General features: G+C 40.6%; 4 protein-coding genes across 6 annotated transcripts; 2 read left to right on the forward strand and 2 right to left on the reverse strand.

Moving 5' to 3' along the window:
• The first annotated feature begins 691 nt into the window (after window positions 1-691).
• LOC120730930 (ASNSD1 upstream open reading frame protein-like) lies at window positions 692-2421 on the forward strand. Its single transcript, XM_040027544.1, has 4 exons — window positions 692-916; window positions 1102-1155; window positions 1323-1398; window positions 2306-2421. Exons 1-4 carry the CDS (start codon window positions 842-844, stop codon window positions 2344-2346), a joined length of 246 nt encoding a protein of 81 aa, XP_039883478.1. The 5' UTR covers window positions 692-841; the 3' UTR covers window positions 2347-2421.
• On the forward strand, window positions 2342-5515 carry asnsd1 (asparagine synthetase domain containing 1). The gene is made up of 3 exons (XM_040027537.1): window positions 2342-3771; window positions 4027-4208; window positions 5149-5515. Exons 1-3 carry the CDS (start codon window positions 2365-2367, stop codon window positions 5393-5395), a joined length of 1836 nt encoding a protein of 611 aa, XP_039883471.1. The 5' UTR covers window positions 2342-2364; the 3' UTR covers window positions 5396-5515.
• Window positions 4896-10211, reverse strand: zgc:136439 (uncharacterized protein LOC678627 homolog). Of its 2 annotated transcripts, XM_040027541.1 has the most exons (8): window positions 9874-10210; window positions 7649-7738; window positions 6531-6610; window positions 6323-6438; window positions 6132-6229; window positions 5931-5999; window positions 5798-5856; window positions 4896-5626 (listed from the first exon to the last, which is right to left on the reverse strand). In XM_040027541.1, exons 1-8 carry the CDS (start codon window positions 10063-10065, stop codon window positions 5506-5508), a joined length of 825 nt encoding a protein of 274 aa, XP_039883475.1. In that variant the 5' UTR covers window positions 10066-10210; the 3' UTR covers window positions 4896-5505. The 2 variants fall into 2 exon arrangements, with proteins under 2 accessions (XP_039883475.1, XP_039883476.1); XM_040027542.1 differs by lacking the exon at window positions 7649-7738 and having other exon boundaries at window positions 9874-10211.
• A 1137-nt stretch (window positions 10212-11348) lies between these two features.
• On the reverse strand, window positions 11349-18053 carry cnot9 (CCR4-NOT transcription complex subunit 9). Of its 2 annotated transcripts, XM_040027540.1 has the most exons (8): window positions 17721-18049; window positions 17378-17563; window positions 16378-16493; window positions 14498-14607; window positions 14295-14404; window positions 14087-14185; window positions 12959-13050; window positions 11349-12175 (listed from the first exon to the last, which is right to left on the reverse strand). In XM_040027540.1, the coding sequence occupies exons 1-8, from the start codon at window positions 17736-17738 to the stop codon at window positions 12007-12009; spliced, it is 900 nt and encodes a 299-aa protein (XP_039883474.1). In that variant the 5' UTR covers window positions 17739-18049; the 3' UTR covers window positions 11349-12006. The 2 variants fall into 2 exon arrangements, with proteins under 2 accessions (XP_039883474.1, XP_039883472.1); XM_040027538.1 differs by having other exon boundaries at window positions 14295-14607; window positions 17721-18053.
• Window positions 18054-18131: the final 78 nt, after the last annotated feature.

Consider the following 18131-nt stretch of genomic DNA (forward strand, 5'->3'; position numbering starts at 1 on the left):
ATCTGCAGTAACCCAGAGCTTGTGATGTGTGATCTGCATATTTGCTAACTGAAGACGTCCAGATTAGACCCAAGTGTGTCTGCTGTGTGGGGCAGGTTGACATCTGTGGTTCTAATTGAGAGAAAAGTGACAGTCATACCTAGACCTCACTTTCCCCGGGCACATTCTCCAGGTCTTTTAGGACGGTCCAAGCCTGCTGAGAGACATAAACGCTCCTTCATGACCCGGGTCTATTGAAGGGTCTCCTACCAGTAAAAAAAAAAATGCCTAAAACATCTCACCTAGGAGGAATCCAGGAGGCATCCTGGACATACATCACCTGAACCACCTCAGTAGGCTCCAAACAAGGCTGACTTTGATAAAAGCCTAGTGAGATGAACATAGATAGACAGCCATGTTTAAGTGAATGGACTTTGGCTTATTTTGAAACTGACTGGTTTTGGTGCACATTAAAATAATGTTAATTAGATAATGCTTCAAGGTAAGTGCCAAAACAAATGCCAGGGGTTTCAGGCTGGCTACCTTTGGAGGTTGAAGAAAGTCTTAAACTTAAGTGGTTTGCTCTTGTAAAAAAAAAAAAGAAAACAAAAAGAAAAAGTAAAAAAAAAAAATTAGACCATGCACAAATTAATATCTGTATTTTTTGATACAGATGAATGATTCAGTTGAATGGCTATATCACCGCCCACCAGCAGGAGGCAGTAGAGTTCAAACTGTGTGAACATTCAGCACCCGGAAAAGCTTCATTCTGGTTAGACGCATGAGCTTACTCTGTATGAACCGGGTTTGGTTTTATTAATAAAAACTCTGGACAGTTTTTTCTACGTTTCTTCGCACCATCATGTCTTCAAAAAGCTGCAGCAGTGACGAGCAGTTTGAAGGACAGGCCGCAGTAAAAGAAGAACTGAACAAGAAGGTAGCGTTAGCCCAAACATGCTAATACGGCTAGTGTGGCTGTTACAGACCACCGGATGTCTCCCAAATACATAGACTTTTGGTTATTTTCGTTATATATAATTATTCTGCCGCTTCTGTTAGCTTTATATGTCTTAACAGATTCAGATAGTGTAGTTTTTATCGGTGAAACTTTCCGTGTTACAGATTAAAGAGCAGAAGGTTCTTGTGGACGAGCTCTGCAATCTGAAGAAAAACAGGGTAAGTGGAGGAAGTGGAAAAGTCTCAAAATTTATTAGATCACATCATTATCTGTGCAGTTATAATGGGAAACACGCAAATCACATGGGTTACTATGTTGTTAGGCTGGTGCAGTCATGTGTTTTGAAAGTGTAAATGTGGATTAATGCAGATTGTTTCCCCCGCAGAAAGTCTACATCCAGCAGAGGAACAGTAACATCTTCTTCGTGGGAGAGAGAAGTCAGACACTCACTTCGTGCAAAAGTAAGATGATGGAAATGTCTCTGGTTGAGAGGTGAAAACTTGGAAGTAAAGATTAACAAAAATTCTAAAAAAAAAAAAAATGACTGAGAGTTTATTATTTTTGAAAAATGTGATACATTATGTGTCAAACAGGGTAGAAGCAAAAAACAGATTTATCCTGCTTTGTTTATTTTTTAACATCCATCCATCCATCCATCCATCCATCCAATCGTTTTCTGCTGCTATCCAGGATAGTGGGGGACTGGGGGCAGTAATCTAAGCAGAGAAGGCCAGACCTCCCTTCCCTAAACACCTCCACCTGCTAATTTGGAGGAAGACCAAGGTGTTTCCAGGCCAGCTGAGAGATGTGATATCTCCAGTCTGTCCTGTATCTATCCCAGGGCCTCCTCTTTTAGTACATGCCCAGAACATCTCGTCCAGTCCAGAGTTCTTCTGAACAAAACTCCATTAGATTTTCAAGAATATGTCGATCAAACTTCAGGCGTCGTTATCAAGACAAGCTAAAGATTGAAAAGTCACCGGCATCACTGTGGGATTGTTTCTGAGCTGCATTGTTTATTTTAAGTTTATGCATGAGAAACTGCTCAATAAAGGACTTTTTTCAGACGTAGGTTTGAGAAATATTTGCAGTGAGGTAAAAACAAACACTGGAAATGTTGGAAAGTCTTGTTATTCTTGGTTGTGTCAGTGCTTGGCTGTTTTTGTGTGTTCTGTCTTTGCTGGCTTTTCCTGTATTTGCTCATTTTGAATTTGATGCCAGTAAAGTTGGGAACAGGGTCCCCCTTTTTTTTTTTTTTTTTTTTGTTAAATAATTAAACACTCAGCAGCGTGTTTTATGCCATAATAGGCCTACAGTGAAGGCACAATGTTATGGCATCATGTAACTAGTGCATTGTTCTGTTTCCAGAGGAGCTTGATTATATGAAAAAGGAACTTCAGGATATCTGAGGCCACAGCAACACCGCGATGTGTGGGATCTTCTGTGCGCTGAGTCTGGCGTCCGCTCACTCTCAGTGGAATCAAAGAGTTTATGAACATTTAAAAAGGAGAGGGCCCAATTCGAGCCGGGACCTCGCCATCACAGGCTCAGATCTCAGCTATTGCTGTTTATTCTCTGCTCACGTTCTTCACATGAGAGGTCTCCTCACTGCTCAGCCGCTTCAAGACGCCGCCGGAAACATCCTGCTGTGGAATGGAGAGATTTTCAGTGGCCTGCCGGTGACGCCAGAGGAGAATGACACCACGGTTTTAGCTCAGCGGCTATCATCCTGCAATGCCCCTTCAGAGATTCTCACTGTCCTTTCTGCTATTCGTGGACCATGGGGGTTTGTTTACTACCAGAAGGCAGGAGACTACCTGTGGTTTGGCCGAGATTTCTTTGGTAGGCGGAGCTTATTATGGACATTTGACGCAGAGGCCGGCGAACTGACTCTAACTTCTGTGGCTGCTCACACTTCTGGTCCCAAACAGTGCGTGTGGCAGGAAGTCCCGGCAGCTGGTGTGTTCAGGGTTAACCTCAAGGCGGCAGCAGAAGCTGGCTGTGTGGCATTTGAGGTTTATCCTTGGGCTCATGCAGAAAGTGATGTCAGTAATGACACCATACCTCAGGTGTTGGAGTCCATCCCGAGAGGTTGCAGTGCTGTGATGAACCAGTCGGGTCTTGAACTCTCTTCACCTGTTCCACCTATGAATGTGTCTCTTCCAGAAACATTAAATGATACAGAAATTCACTCAAACTCATGTCTGTCTGTGGAGGATCTGGAGAAGCTGCTGGGCAGTGAGGAGAAAACTGATGAGGTGAATCATCTCATCGACGTTCTCAGCGAGGCAGTGAGGAGACGCGTTCAGTCTCTACCTTTCAGGGCTCTAAACCTCTCTCCTCCTGCTATTGACTGTGCTCGTGTTGCCATACTTTTCTCAGGAGGCATTGATTCAATGATCCTGGCTGCTTTAGCTGACCGTCACGTACCTGCACACGAGCCTGTAGACCTGTTGAATGTGGCCTTTAAACTACAGGAGCCCAAAAAGCAGAACAAGTCCTCGAGAAAGCCCAAAAATAAGCCCATAGATTTAAAAGCTGATCAGGGAAATTCCCAAGTGTTGAGCCCCTTTGACGTTCCTGACAGAATCACTGGAAGAGCTGGGCTCAGGGAACTACAAGAACTGAACCCTGAGAGGAAGTGGAACTTTGTGGAGATTAACGTAACGCAGGAGGAGCTGCAGGAAAAGCGCCTGGAGCGCGTCTGTCACCTGGTGCATCCGCTGGACACGGTGCTGGACGACAGCATCGGCTGTGCTGTTTGGTTCGCTGCAAGAGGAGTGGGATTCATCGCGGAGGGAAACCACCAGAGGCCATTCACGTCGTCGGCAAAGGTGACAAAGAGCGGAGTTTCTTTTGTAGGAAGGAGGGTGTGAGAGCTCAGTATAACTTTTTTTTTATTTGATGAAACTGTTGTTTGAGGAGGATTCTCAGGAATAAAAGAGTTTGGGTCATAAATGGTGTTAAAGGCCAGTTTAAGATAGATTAGGATTATTGTGAGCTAGAAAAATACAGAGCTGGTGGAAAGCAGAATTATTCCACATTTAACTTTAAAAACTTGTTATCAGAGACGTTTCTGATTTGTGCAGGTCATTTTGACCGGAATCGGAGCAGATGAGCAGCTGGCTGGTTACTCCAGGCACCGAGTCCGGTTTAAGACCTCTGGACACGAAGGCTTGATCCAGGAGCTGGCCATGGAGCTGGGCCGGATCTCCTCCAGGAATTTGGGCAGAGACGACAGAGTGATCGGGGATCATGGAAAGGAAGCTCGGTAGGTCTGCAAGTGAAGCTTGTTTTGTCTGTGTGGTTGGTAAGATGTTTATTTTAATGAATCTGGGGCCTTTATAACATCCCATGTGTATCCTTGATGCCTAACAGATAGGTGGAGTTTTCCTTCCTGATGTTTAAAAAAAGAAAAAAGAAAAAAAAAGAGCATGGCTTTTACTAATTTTTATCATGTTTTTTTAAAACATTTTACTGCCACCTGCTGTCAGTAAGCGGAACCACTCAGGGAAAAACTGAAATGAAAACAACGTAAAATAATATTTTTGTTCATGTCTGGTTAAAATTTAAGCAGCATGCCGTTTCTGTTTGAAGGATGTGCCGTCCGTTTCTGTGAATTTTCTACAGGCGGAGATTTTAAACTGAGGTGTCTGTACACTGATAATGAAGCTAAATAGCACACTTTCATAGCTTTAATATAAGGTTGTAAACTGGAATGGGTTTTGAAATTCTGGCCGATACGCAAATTCTATTTAAAAAAAAAAAAAAGATTTATTATGATAAAGTCTCAGCTTTTTTTTTTCTCTAAGTTTGAGCTCTTTAAATACCCGAAGTGGAAATAATGTCCTATTATTTACAGATCAGCTGGTATAAGTTTTATTTGTCAATAAGTGCAAAGAGCACAACAAATTGTGCTCTTTGGGAATTTTTAGTGTAAATAAACATTTTTGCCAAATTATGATTAATTTTTTCATTTAATCACATAATTGAACTGAGAGGCATGAACAGTTAATACAGCTCCCCTCCACAGCACTGTGTAAGGTGGCTAAAAAAAAAAAATCACAGTGGGTGTTTTATCTCTTGTTATTCTTAAAAAATTCATGTCACGTATGAAATCATGACTGGTGTACTGGTTGAAACTGCAGCTCAGTGTAGAATTTATTTTGAGCACCGCAGATTAAAGGCGCTCTCCTCTGTGGACTCTGCAGGTTTCCGTACTTGGACGAAGACGTGGTGAGCTACTTGAATTCGCTTCCCGTGTGGCAGAAAGCCGATCTGTCGCTTCCTCGAGGAGTCGGCGAGAAACTCCTCCTGAGGATGACGGCAAGGCGACTGGGCCTCGGTCAATCGGCCGTCCTGCCCAAGAGAGCCATGCAGTTTGGCTCCCGCATCGCAAAGATGGAGAACAGCCGTGAGAAGGCCTCGGACAAATGCACAAGACTCCACATTGTTTAGATTAATAAAATAACATTTATAGAAAAGATTCATCATAAACTTAAAGGTGTATTTACAGTCACACACGATAATTTTCTTCTTGGATCAGTTTAAAAAAAATAAACGTCCTTTTACACCATGTACGACTCAACGTCCTGAAGTTTTTCTTTGAAGTACAGATCACATTCAACATATGATGGCAAGTTTCCAACATCAAAACGCCCAGAAATTTCCTGAATGTAAACAGGTTTCCTGAAAAAAAAAGAATACAACAGTCTGCCATCAACTAAGCTTGAGTGTCATTTAAGTATATGAAAAATACAAGAACAGATTCAAAATGAAACCCTGATTCCTTCTGAAATACACAAAAAGCGGAAGTTATTTATTTGGAGTAAAACTCAGATTTCTCCCAGCTGAAATTACCTCGGGATGAGCCAAGACACAAAGTTTCCGGGAGCGTCTTTCTCTGTGATTGGAGCATCCTGTGGAAATATTAAGCTTCTCGTTAATAATAAAAACATAACTTAATTGTGGAGTGTCTGCTTATTTCATTTACCTTCTTTTCCTCGAGGAAAGTGTCCAACAGAGGAAGACTTCTTTTTGAAAACACGTAGAAACAAGGGCACTGAAAACCAAAAATAGTCAGCTCTGTGTTCTGAGTCCGGGTAGTAAAGTTCCATCTTTCATTTACAGTCTTTAACCCTAAGCTCCCTGAGTGTATATTTTACCACATTCTGACCATTTGTGTTGAACTTACTGCTCTCCTGGACTTTGTCTCTGAGGGAAGAGGCTTCTCCTTCATACAGAGGACACGAAGATCAGTGTCTGCCTCCAGGATTCCATATTTCTGGGTTTCTGAACACACAAACATAAAATACAGAACTAACTGGGAAGAAGACGCAAAGCCACGGCTGATGTTGGACACGTGAACAGCTTTATTAACCTCACCCTCGTCTCTGCACTGATACGACAGCACAAGGCAGCTGTCTTCACACTTCGACTGGACATCAGAGAACCTCTCTTTAACTTTCCTGAGGCTGAAATCTTCTTTGAAGAGGGTGTCACTGTTCAGAATGGACAGGGAGAGAGCTACATCTCAGAGCTGTTTACACACTCAAAACTACAGTTTACCATGAGCTAAGGAACACAAACTTACCCTCCGATAACTATGACATGATCTTCTATGTTAAAGTGCTTCACAGCGAGCTGCAGGCAGGCCACGGCGCCCAGTCGTTCCTGGTGAAGGACAAATCAGTCCAGGTAATCAACCAGATCTGAGAAGAAAATCCCTGCCTGACATCGGAATCAACAGCTTACTTAATGTACAAGAGCTTCAGCATATTTAATGAAACTATGCAAAAGTTTACCTTCATTAGATTACTGTTACTTTCCCGTAAGCACGCTGCATTACTGCGTTACTAAAACCGTGATTTTTTTTGCGAGAGTGTCTCATGACAATGACGTAAGCGAGTGCGACGTTCGTGGCAACAGCTGTGTGCAGGAGAGAGTATGACCGCGCAGCGTTTAAAGCGTGGAAGAACGGACCTTACTTTGAGTTTGATTCCGTAAAAAGTGTCAAAAACATTATCGTTCGCTGCTCACTGCGTGGGAAGAAAACCCCCAAACGTCCGAGCAAGCACCAAATACGCTGCCGCTGGAATGTGAAATTTACAGAGAAACTGCCAAATTCTTCCACTGACCGCTGCGGCACACCTGCACCAGGGCAAACCTCCGCCTGCCCCACTCCTGCTATACAGGTGAAAATAGAGCAACAGGATCACTGAGTCTTTGATTTTATTTATTTTCTGCTGCATTTTACGTGCATTTATTTGAAAGAGTGAGTGTAAACAAAAAACTATTTTATTTTATATGCTGGAATATGCAGAAAATAGGTTTAAATGTTAAACAAATTTCTTCCAGTCAGAGAACGTTGCATATAATTTAATGCTTGCTTGATGCATAAAATTAAAAGATTAAAACTAATAAAACAAGTTTTAAAAAGAGACTTTTTCATTTGATTACATTTTATATGATGGATTATGCAGAAAAAGTAGAACTGGGCTGAAAGATCTATCGCTTTATTACGTATTTAGGGGATAAATCATGTTTTAAAAAGTAACTAATTACTTTTGAAAATAAGTAATCAGTAAAGTAGCAGGATTACTTTTTTCAAGTAACTTGACCAACACTGCTCAGCACTGCAGGGCATGTGTATAAAAAAATCTTTAGATTACAGGTCAGAGGACGGTATGGAAGCGGAGTGTAAAGGATTACATCATTGCTTGTCGTCTGGTCGCTGAGGATCTGGACATTTGTGAAATTTGTCGCCCATTCTTCAAACGCCCTGAGGTACAGAGCGTTGGTCTGTGGAGATCAGCAGAGGATAAGAGTGGGTCACAGACCTGCACGTTACTGATGAAGGTAGAAAATATCTTAACTGTAAACAGAACATTTGAAACAAGGACAAGACCAAAGCATTATAAGCAAACTTTAATCATTACATCAGAAGAGAAGGTACTCACTACGTGATTGTTGTCACATTGTCAACTATAAATAGATCAACAATCAACGATAACAGAACAACAGTGAATCAATGTTATTTCAATGTCAATGTCAGGTTTCATCAGTATTTTAATGTTGTTTCAACATTGATATTTCATTGACATTTCAATCCTGACGATTCTGATGGATCAGATGAAAAATCAACATCAGTTCAATGTCTCCTTGCTATCTGAGCTGTGCCTAACATTTTATCTCTATCTATCTAACTAACATGTAAAGTGAATCAGGGAACTATCTTTGATGTGTTTGTCCACCAGTGTTGGGAAGGTTACTTTTAAAATGTATTCCACTACAGATTACAGAATACATGCCCCAAAATGTATTTTGTAACGTATTCCGTTACGTTACTCAATGAGAGTAACGTATTCTGAATACTTTGGATTACTTAACATATTATCATGCTTTTTTACAACTACATGAATGTACTATTACTGTGTGATTTATTAGTATTACTGAAGGTTACTTGCCATACCAATACCAACTAGATATTTAAATCTTAATATAAAATGAGTAACAGTAAGGAGGACATTAGGTAAGGCTGCACTTTTCGCAGCGATCTCGTATTGAAAACTATTCCGCGCGTATTTATAACAGGTCCGCGGCTCCGAACCGCAGTAAAGGGACCTCTGGCTAATATGTCGGGTTCGTGTCGGGCTCGTAGCCGAAAACTAACTTTACTTTGTTGTCTGGGTCAACAGAGAGAGGAGTTGAAAGGCTGCTCCAACGGAACTTATTGTGTCGGAGGAAAACACGAAAAATGCCGAGTCTTAATAGCTTACTTACAACTGGGCTCGTCAGGCACTCTTTTTAGCTGCAGTGGTTATTATTATATTTACATGCTTCCAGCTCCCGTTTCTGCTCGGTGACAGCTCATACTTTTTGTCTCTCCTTTTTCTCCCTCCCTGGCACTCACAGACACATAACGGGTATGGCAGTCCATTCTCCCTGCAGCACTACGGGAGGAAACACTACGAATATGCAAAAGCATTTGCTCACAAAACACGCGATAACCTCAAATGAATGTCGTGTTTTTAATTCCGCTCCGGACTCGTGAATCTCAACCCAGCAGCAGAGGTAACGTTTGCACGTCCTCTCCCGTTAATGCGGCAGGTAAAAAATCAACTAACAGTGCATATTATGTTAGCGCGATCTGCCTTATTACAAAACCTGCCATTACTGTGCATTTAGGTGACCATGATGAGAGAGACAGACAGAGTCTGGCTCAGATGCTGGCAGTTCTCGCTGCAGTCTACTGTTAGCGTCTCCTTTCAGGCCAGGATAGACGAATGTCACCGAGCAGTGACTAAGTTTGAGGTAAAAGGCTTGCACCCATTTACCACAGCAGATGCCCCCGATTTACGGTAAGTGAATGTGTTTAATTGTAGGCAGGGACATTACTGGATATTCTTGTGTAATTGCTACTGAATAATTTATGTTATACTTTGTTATTGCTACAGAAGAATATTTATTTTATTATTTTACATTTACAATTTTTTTTCCTGGGGACCCTGTGACACCCCATTAAAGAGCCATAGGCTGGATCTCTTAAGATCTCACTGTTGGGTTTGTAAGGCCATGTTACTCCTAAATTTCTATCTTGTTCAAAGAGAAGCTATAAAACAAAGTTCTAAGCTAATCGACCTTAGTGTTCTCCTTTTTAAAAAAAAAAAAAAAAGAATCGATAAGAGAATCGATAAAGAATCGAATCGTTAAACAGAATCGAAAATGGAATCGGAATGGTGAAAATCTTATCAATACCCATCCCTACTCATATTTTGTATTTTAAATACGTAACGGCGGTACATGTATTCCGTTACTCCCCAACACTGTTGTCCACACATATTCAAACCTGGTTTATCATTTTAACAGTTACGCAGAGTCGGATCAGATTCCTGTGAAATGGAGTCAGTTATTGGACCTAGTTACTGGTTATTTACCACGACATAGATGGTGTCCACGGAGCCGGACACTGTCAGCGCGTGGATCCAGCGTGAGCTCAAAGGGCACCGACCGACGGGCAGCAGCGGCTTAGCTACGTGCGCCAGGTGGGCGAACCTTCCGGTGGTGTCCGCCAACACATCTCTCTGGAGCCTGGTTCCGTACCCGGCGGCGAGAATCACGGCTTTCATTTGAACTCTGTAATCCGAAGGGCTCCCGGCGAGCTGTCAGGTGCTTTACGGGGAAACTCAACGGCACATTAGCGGGTATAAACCGAGAGAGCAAAGTTTGATAACGGCCCATAGATCAACTTCTGAATATTCTCGCGAGGTTAGCGTCCAACTAATGGCAGGACGCTAGTTTTTTTTTTAAAGAACTTTATTTATAATCAACAGTATAACATACAAGGCACCATCATTAATCCGAATATGTAATATCCTCGGTTGAGCGTTACAACGACAAAAGAGGAAGAAAAAAAAAAAAAAAAAAAACAATAAACACAAAGCCAAAAAGAGTTAGCACAAAAAGAAAGAACAGTCATTGAATGATTTAAAACCAAAGGAAAAAATGTATATGAACAAAAAAGGGCAATCATGATCATTAAATAGGGAGGTTTCTTTTTTAACATAGATTAAACTTGTTAAATAATACAATAAGTTTATGAGCTTTCTTGTTATTCACAAGTTTCAGCGATTTAGCCCAGAGTTTAAAGTCATTCAGCCATCTGTTTATACGTGGTTTAGCTTTAAAATATCTGCATTTGTGAATAAAATTTTTTCCCAGTAACAAAAACATCCTAATCGACAAGTCAAAATCTGCATTCTCAGCAAGTATTCCAAATTTTATTACTGTCACCATCAAATGTGGTAACTGAATTCTCCTGAACTGTAGCCAGCTCCACATGTCAATCCAGAAGGGGTGCACTGATTCACAGTAGAAAAACAAGTGATCCAGACTTTCAATATCACTGTCACAAAATGTGAAGGCGTTCACATCTAAGTTAAATTTCCATTTTAAGAATTCATTGGTTGGATAAACCTCATTTATGATTTTAAAGTTAACCTCTTACTTTAGGGGAAAGAGGAAGTGAAATATACTTTCTTCTTATCGCCTTAACCTCCATGGTGGATCCATACTGTCTCCTCAAACACGGAGACCATCGCTTCCAGTTGCTACTTTCTAAATTAAAAGTAATTCTCCGAGGAATTTCACTGTAAATAAAGATTTGTAGGATTTTAGCTGTTAAACAACAAAGCCGCAAATAATGGAACCACTTCAATTAAAAAACTCAATAAAAAGTGCTTGCAGTCATATTATTGAGCTATAGATTGACAGTCAAATTCCATACATAGTCTAATCACACATAAAGAGCACTGCCAGGGGCAGGAGTTCGGTGTAAAATTGTTTATTTGTGAAATATTGCCAACAAGTGCAGTCTAGCTCAGAGATTTATTCAGAACAGAAACCTTTTTTTTTTTCTTTACACAAATGTGCCAGCAAATGTACAGAATATCACTGTATTACTAAACTGCTGCACATACCAGTGTGCACATCTGGAAGTAGTCCCATTAGAAACACAACAAACAAGAGTATGTATGTATGTAATGTGGGATGTAACTGTAGGATCCAGTGATAGCAGGAGGATATTTACAGCCAGTACCATCTTATTTTAATTTACCAGTAATCTGTGGTGATAATTATGGCAAAATGTATTTGTAGTTACTGCAGCAATACACATTTTATTATTAGTTTGTCTGTTGTTTCGTATAAAAGGAATGCATTTTAATGCATATTTATTTACTTTCTAAAAAGTAAACGTCAGTTAATTTCGCTGTTAACAGAAATGCAGGAGTGTTACTGTTTTCCTTTTTTCAACCGCAAAATCTCCTACCTAAACATTTCTTTATCAAGCTGTTTCAAGGAAAACATCAGCCTATGTATCATTATTGGATTTTCAAATATTCACAAAAGTCTTGGAAATCATACAGTCTGGGTTCCTATAAAGAAGATGTGGAAAAATAAATGACCCAAGAGCAAAAATATCTTCTTCCATCATGTTGTTTACTTTTCAGTCTTAGCACCACATGTGACAGAATACAAATTCAAGTCCGTTTGTGTCTCCTGTGAATTCTTCACTGCGGGGCCAGCGGGATGCCCCGGGCGTCGGTCACTTGGCCCTCCTGCAGGTTTTTGACCAGCTGAGCCAGCCAGCGTTTGGTGGTGGTGTCATCCTTCAGCACCTGGGCGAAGGTGCTGTCCTTCAGCTGGTCGGGTAGACACTGACGGAGTGCCTCTCTGGCTCTGAGGAAGGAACAACACAAAACCTCCTTTTAATATCACTTCAAATGAAATTGAACTTCAAACTTGATGAAAACACTCAATGAAAGTGCAGATATATTTTTCCAAATAATTAATGTCAGGTTAGAAAGAAGAGTAAGGCAAAAACAAAAAATCATCAGAATAAACAAAAATATAATATTCCTAAATGATGAACAGCTTCAACATGTAGTGCATTTTTCTGTCTATGTAGTTATTCCCAAGTGTTTCAAGCAAAGCTGCAGCTATTACATCTAATACAACCTGTTACCATGAACTGTTTTTACACACATAAACATCTCATGGTGTAAAAACTACCAGTGTATTTTTGCAATAGCTTCTCCTAGTGGCAAGCTGATTGAAGTCTTCAAACAGCGAAGCCAGTGTTATACAGCAGCGGTCCCCAACCCCCGGGCCTCGGACCGGTACCGGTCCGTGAGTCGTTTGGTACCGGGCCGCGAGAGTTGAGGCTCAGGTGTGAAATGTATAGTTTTCAGGGTTTTTATTGGTTTTCAGCGTTATTTTGTTATCGTTTTTATCGTTTACTCGGTTTTCCTTGGTCTTTTCACGTGTGTTATGAATAAATTTTCTTTTTTTCGGTACCGGTACTAGTTTTATTTTGTTGTATTTATCCGTGACATCTTAAAGGCCGGTCCGTGAAAATATTGTCGGGCATAAACCGGTCCGTGGCGCAAAAAAGGTTGGGGACCGCTGTTATACAGAACTCGCAAGCACACAATAAACTGCAACAGAGTAAAGATGCTGTACCTGAGATTATCTGAAAGGCGAAGGTAGCAGCGGACGACGTGCTTCAGCAGCCGAGCTGATGGTTCTTTGGAGAGCTGCAGCACCATTTTACCCTGAAGATGCAAACATGATGGAGACAACAGCTACAGTTACATCCAGCAAACAAAGATCCCGACCCACACGCCACAAATCAACAAATTATTATTTAAAGAAAGCACCCAAACTACATTTGAGTTAAAGGTCAGTGTGAAAGCCTCAGGAAACTCTTGTTAATGTCTCGATTTATTTGACTTTTTTCCCCTCCTAATGATTTCACCAGGTTGCCCACACCTCACAGTTTGAGAACCACCGAACTGGATCAATATTTTTATTCTGACTGAAGATTAAAGTTCAGCTGTGAACACGTGACAAGATTTTACAGCGTGCTGTTTACACATCAAAGGTAATGAATGTGACATGGGGGCATTTTCTTCTGTCCTTGGTACATTTATTTGATCAGCTCCCTGTAGATGGATTACATAAATCAAATCAGTGGAGTGCAGTAAATATTGTTACTATGCTGCTCTCAACTTCTCAAGGGTTTATTTTTTAAAATTTATTTTATAGGCTCAATCATGTGACATGAACCATGCTGCATGCCACCGCAGCCTGGGCTAATTTGTGATGTCCGTGCCCAGTTGGGTTTTTAAAAACACCAAAAAGAAACATAAACAAGAGACTCTAGGGTTCGAACTGCAGTGCAACGAACTGATTCCTTTTGAAAAATCAAGTTTAGTTTTAATATGAAGTTTACGTTCTGAAGTATTTCATTTGCTGATAATGACAGAAAGTTAATTGTTAAACAAAATTTAACTGTGGACCATTTCTGCTTGGACATAATTGACAGCGAAGTAAAGATATGACTTGATGCAGATTTTCTTCTGGTCAGTTTGTAAAAAGCTTTGAACAGACAACTGGTTTTTAAACATCAGTCTGTGCCTGTTTATTCCGAACGGTTATCAAAAGTTTTTAATTCTGTCTGGACTTTTCAAAAAATTACAAACAGAAATCAGTGAGACTAAACCATCTTCTTGTAATCGATGATGTGTCAACGTGGCACAGAAAGTCTATCTGATCATGTCCATGCATATCTTTACAGCAAACACTTACAAGGATCATTGCCACATGGGAGAAACGCTCATAAGTCTGGCATATGTAAGCCAGCCCTGTGTCATCAAGCAGTATCTTCTGCAGTATGAAGGTAGCAACCTGAAAAAACAAACATGCGTATAAAGATTTCTCACTAGTAGGTGTCAATATTATGCTGCGGGCTATCTGTAAAGGTTCAGACTATTTTAAAAACAGAATAGCTCCGTACCGTCTTAGAGAGCTCACTTCCTGATTCCATAATGCGGAGACAAAGCGGGATGATTTCAGTTGTGAGAAGAAAGTTAATCACTTCTTGTTCATCTGTTTTGACCAAGGCACCTACATTAAGTACAAAAAGACATCTTAATACCTGTACACACACACTTTGAATGATAAAAACTCTTTTCATAATACAATGAGAGGAGAGCATACCTATGACTCCAAGGCTGGTGAGGCGCAGGTACTCGAATGGGCGCGTTTTGCTCACAGTGTGCAAAAAGGGATAAAGGAAAAGGGGAATGTGGGCTGCGAGGAAAGCCGACCTGGCAAGATATTAAAAATTAAAAGAAAAATACTTTTAAATCAGTGTAACCACACTCATATCAAACACATATACCATATTTTTCGGACCATAAGGCGCACTGTCGATTAACGGGTCTGTTTTCATACATAAGGCACACCAGATTATACGGTGCATCAAGCGAAACAAAACAGTCATACAAGTCAAACTTTACTCAACTCTTTCTTCTTGTTTCCTCCACTTCCGTACCATTGATCCATTAATGTTTAATTCTCTCACAGCTGCTCTTTCCCATGTTGTTGCAGTATATTAGTGACTAACCTCATATTGTGGATGGATTATCTCAGATGTTCTCCTGACTGAAGTTTGGTCTGTTTACAGCATCCTGCCACACGATTGCATTTGTTCTTAACCCTCATGTTAACTTTTATTGAGTGGAAAAAAGTTAGCGTTCATCCTCCAGCTTCACTGTGTTTTTGTTATGCTAACATAGCTGTGTCGCTAACGATCACAGCAGTGATGTTCGTTGGTTTACTGAAGTTGGACAAGCTGGTATTTAGTGATGTGCACAGCTCGAAGCCGACCGGGAGGTTAAGGCACGATGTGCCTTGTTCCCCCCGGTTGTAGTGGGCCTCGACCTCCTGTTAGCTTCGAGATGGTGGGTAACAGACGTCTCTGAAAACGTCGGAGCACTTTTGCAAATATGTGATGTCTTGATAAACCGAGCAGATATTTGATGTTTACACAGCTACATTCACGCCTGAAAATATCGTAAGAGTTTATTTTGTGACCCGGAAAAAGTAATATTAAAACTAACTAGCTGGCGCCATTGTTAGAAACGAATTGGCTGGGCCACGCTATGAATTCTGGGATAGGTTGGGTAACGAAGGATACACTGACTCGGCCTTCAAATGTGACCTGCGAAGGATACCAGTCTATTTTGTGAGATCTTGCAAAACGTTTGTGGGATCTCACAAAACTTCATCTTAATTTTTTTTTCTCCCATGTCCCTTGCAGGGCTCGGTATGGAAGTGATAGCAGAGCTGTACGTTTTAATTCTTTCAGAAATCTCTCAGTCAGAACATCCTATATCATGTTTAGATGGAAACTAGCGAGCTAATTTCCTGCTAACATCTAACTCTGTTAAATTTAATAAATTCTGTTTTCATGGATGCCTCGATGTTAAACTTAATTGTTACACCTGGTAAAGCAGCAACACTGATTATTTTTATTAAAGATGAAAGAATTTAGACAGTTTTTAACTCTCAGTGATAACGCAGTGTTCGTTTGACTGTGTGACCTGAAAGGGACGGAGTTTTGGATCCAGATACTCCGAGTCTGCGAGGCTCCTGACTACGGTAGCTGTAATGCTCTGACAATCCATCAAGCGGTGCGGCTTCGTAACTTAATAAAGTCGTACTAAAACATTTTGACAGATTTTTGAGCGCCGTGTACCACATAAAATCGGTTCAGTAAGCACAACCAAAATTCATACATTAGGTGCACCAGATTATAAGGTGCACTGCTGATATTTGAGAAAATTAAAGCATTTTAAGTGCACCTTATAGTGCAGAAAATTAGATACTTTCATTTAAGGCTTAAAAGCCTTGTTTGTATCAGTGAAAAGAAAAGATGAGGTAAAACAAAAAAAGAAGCATGATTTGAGTTTAGTTTTCTGAAATTCCTGATTGAAACAGAACAAATGAAGGCAAAGTGGATAAAACTCAATCTGCTCTGTAGTAAAGGTTTTTCTTTAGTATTACACAATTAAAGCTTCTAATTGTCCCCTTACCGTGTCTCTGGGTGTGAGGCAACACACTGCAGGAGTGCCAAGGCGTTGCACACTCTGTTAGACTGATGTGCTGTGAGTGTCGGTGGGTTAATGGATGGATAGATGTTCACTATTTCCTACAAAGAGAAAGGAATGCATCAATGGTGCACAGCAAATGACACTGGGCAAACAGAACTATAGAGATGATGGATTACTCAGTCATCTCTGTGGTATTAACTCACAGGTATTAACTCAACAAGTGGTATAAACTCTAATGGTAGGTAGAGATAAAAAAATGCTTCCAACCATTTCAAGACCTAGTGCCCTGGAAGTCTTATAATTCAGGTCAAGTTTTAAAATATACTAAGAGCTCTTAACAACAAGTACCAATGCAACATATTATATAAATAAAAATAAATATAGCAAAACAATTCAGAGTAATGAAGGTAGGTTTAGTAGCTCACTTCATGCGAGTGGTCTGTAAGGCCTAGCTGCCATGCAAACATGGCATGACTTGTAGTCCCTGACACTAATGGTTGTGCTGAATCTTTGTAAAGCCTATGGCGTAGCTTATGTAAGTAGCCATGTTGTCAACATCATTTATGTGTTTGTGCATTGTGTTAATTAGTGTGTCTTCTGGTGTTTTATATGTGGAGCCAGCCAACAGGAACAAATAAAATGCTGGTACTTTATTACCTCTATATCTTTCTCCAGTAATTTGTTGACATTTGTGAATCCTTATATTGAGGAGATTCCTTATATTGAGGAGATGATCGTTATTCTGTCACTGAGAAATTCAAAAACTAAAATGAAATTAACAGGGGGAAATCTATAGTACTGGGTAGGCCAATCACAGTACGTGCTGTGGATGCTGTGTGTATTAAATTTCTAGAAGGGGTGCATGTCCAGTTATGCCATAGGGTTAAAGATTCAGGTTTGTGGTTCCGATGTAGATTTGAAGCATAAAAAAAAAAAAAAAGATCCTGATTTCCAACTGGTAGAGAGAGGCAACAGATCTTACCTGCAGGAGAGCAGCGATAGTGCCACAGGAATGCCAAAGCATCGGTGCCAGGTCTGGCACAGATTCGCGTTTCTTGCTGAGCTCCAGCAGGGCATTCTCTCTGGTCTCTGGGCTGGACAACTCATTGATCCACTGGTAGATCTTTTCCCGGTCTACCTGAGCCAGGGCTGTGACATTAGATACAGCCTGCAAAAGGCAAAATGAGTTTAAAAAGCATGTCGTCTTGGGTCTGTGTTTGAGAATGGGTGGTCGATGTTTAATGTAAATCAAACAAAAGGATGAGGAAGCTCCATGTTAAGACGGTTCGAGACTTCAAAGCAAAGTAAGGTGAAATTACACTCACCGCTCCCGTTGCAAGCATTCTCCGAAGCTCTTTGTGGCGTCTTTATGTCGTTATAAACAACTAAATTTGATTAAGTGTGGTGAACGTGGTTGCAATTCAAGTAAGTTGGCGTAACTAGCACAAAGCTAGCCCGAGCTGGCTGCTAAATGTCCTGGCCTATGAAGACAAGTACCCGTGTACATTAACATAACTTCAAATTCGCCGAAATAAGGGGAAAGGGAACACTAGCAGTCTAATTTGTGCGCTTTAAACCACACTAATTAGCTCAAAACTAAACGTAATTCATACTAAAACTAAAGCGAGGCTTAGCTTGGCAGACCCGTGGACAGCCTTGATACAAATAACTGAAATATCGCGAGATGAAGATCCTCGGTCATTACTTCCGTTGTAAATTTTCACATTCCCGCCATC

The sequence above is a fragment of the Simochromis diagramma genome, unplaced genomic scaffold (assembly GCF_900408965.1).
Source record: "Simochromis diagramma unplaced genomic scaffold, fSimDia1.1 OVJJ01000343.1, whole genome shotgun sequence".
NCBI classification, from domain to species: Eukaryota; Metazoa; Chordata; class Actinopteri; order Cichliformes; family Cichlidae; genus Simochromis; species Simochromis diagramma.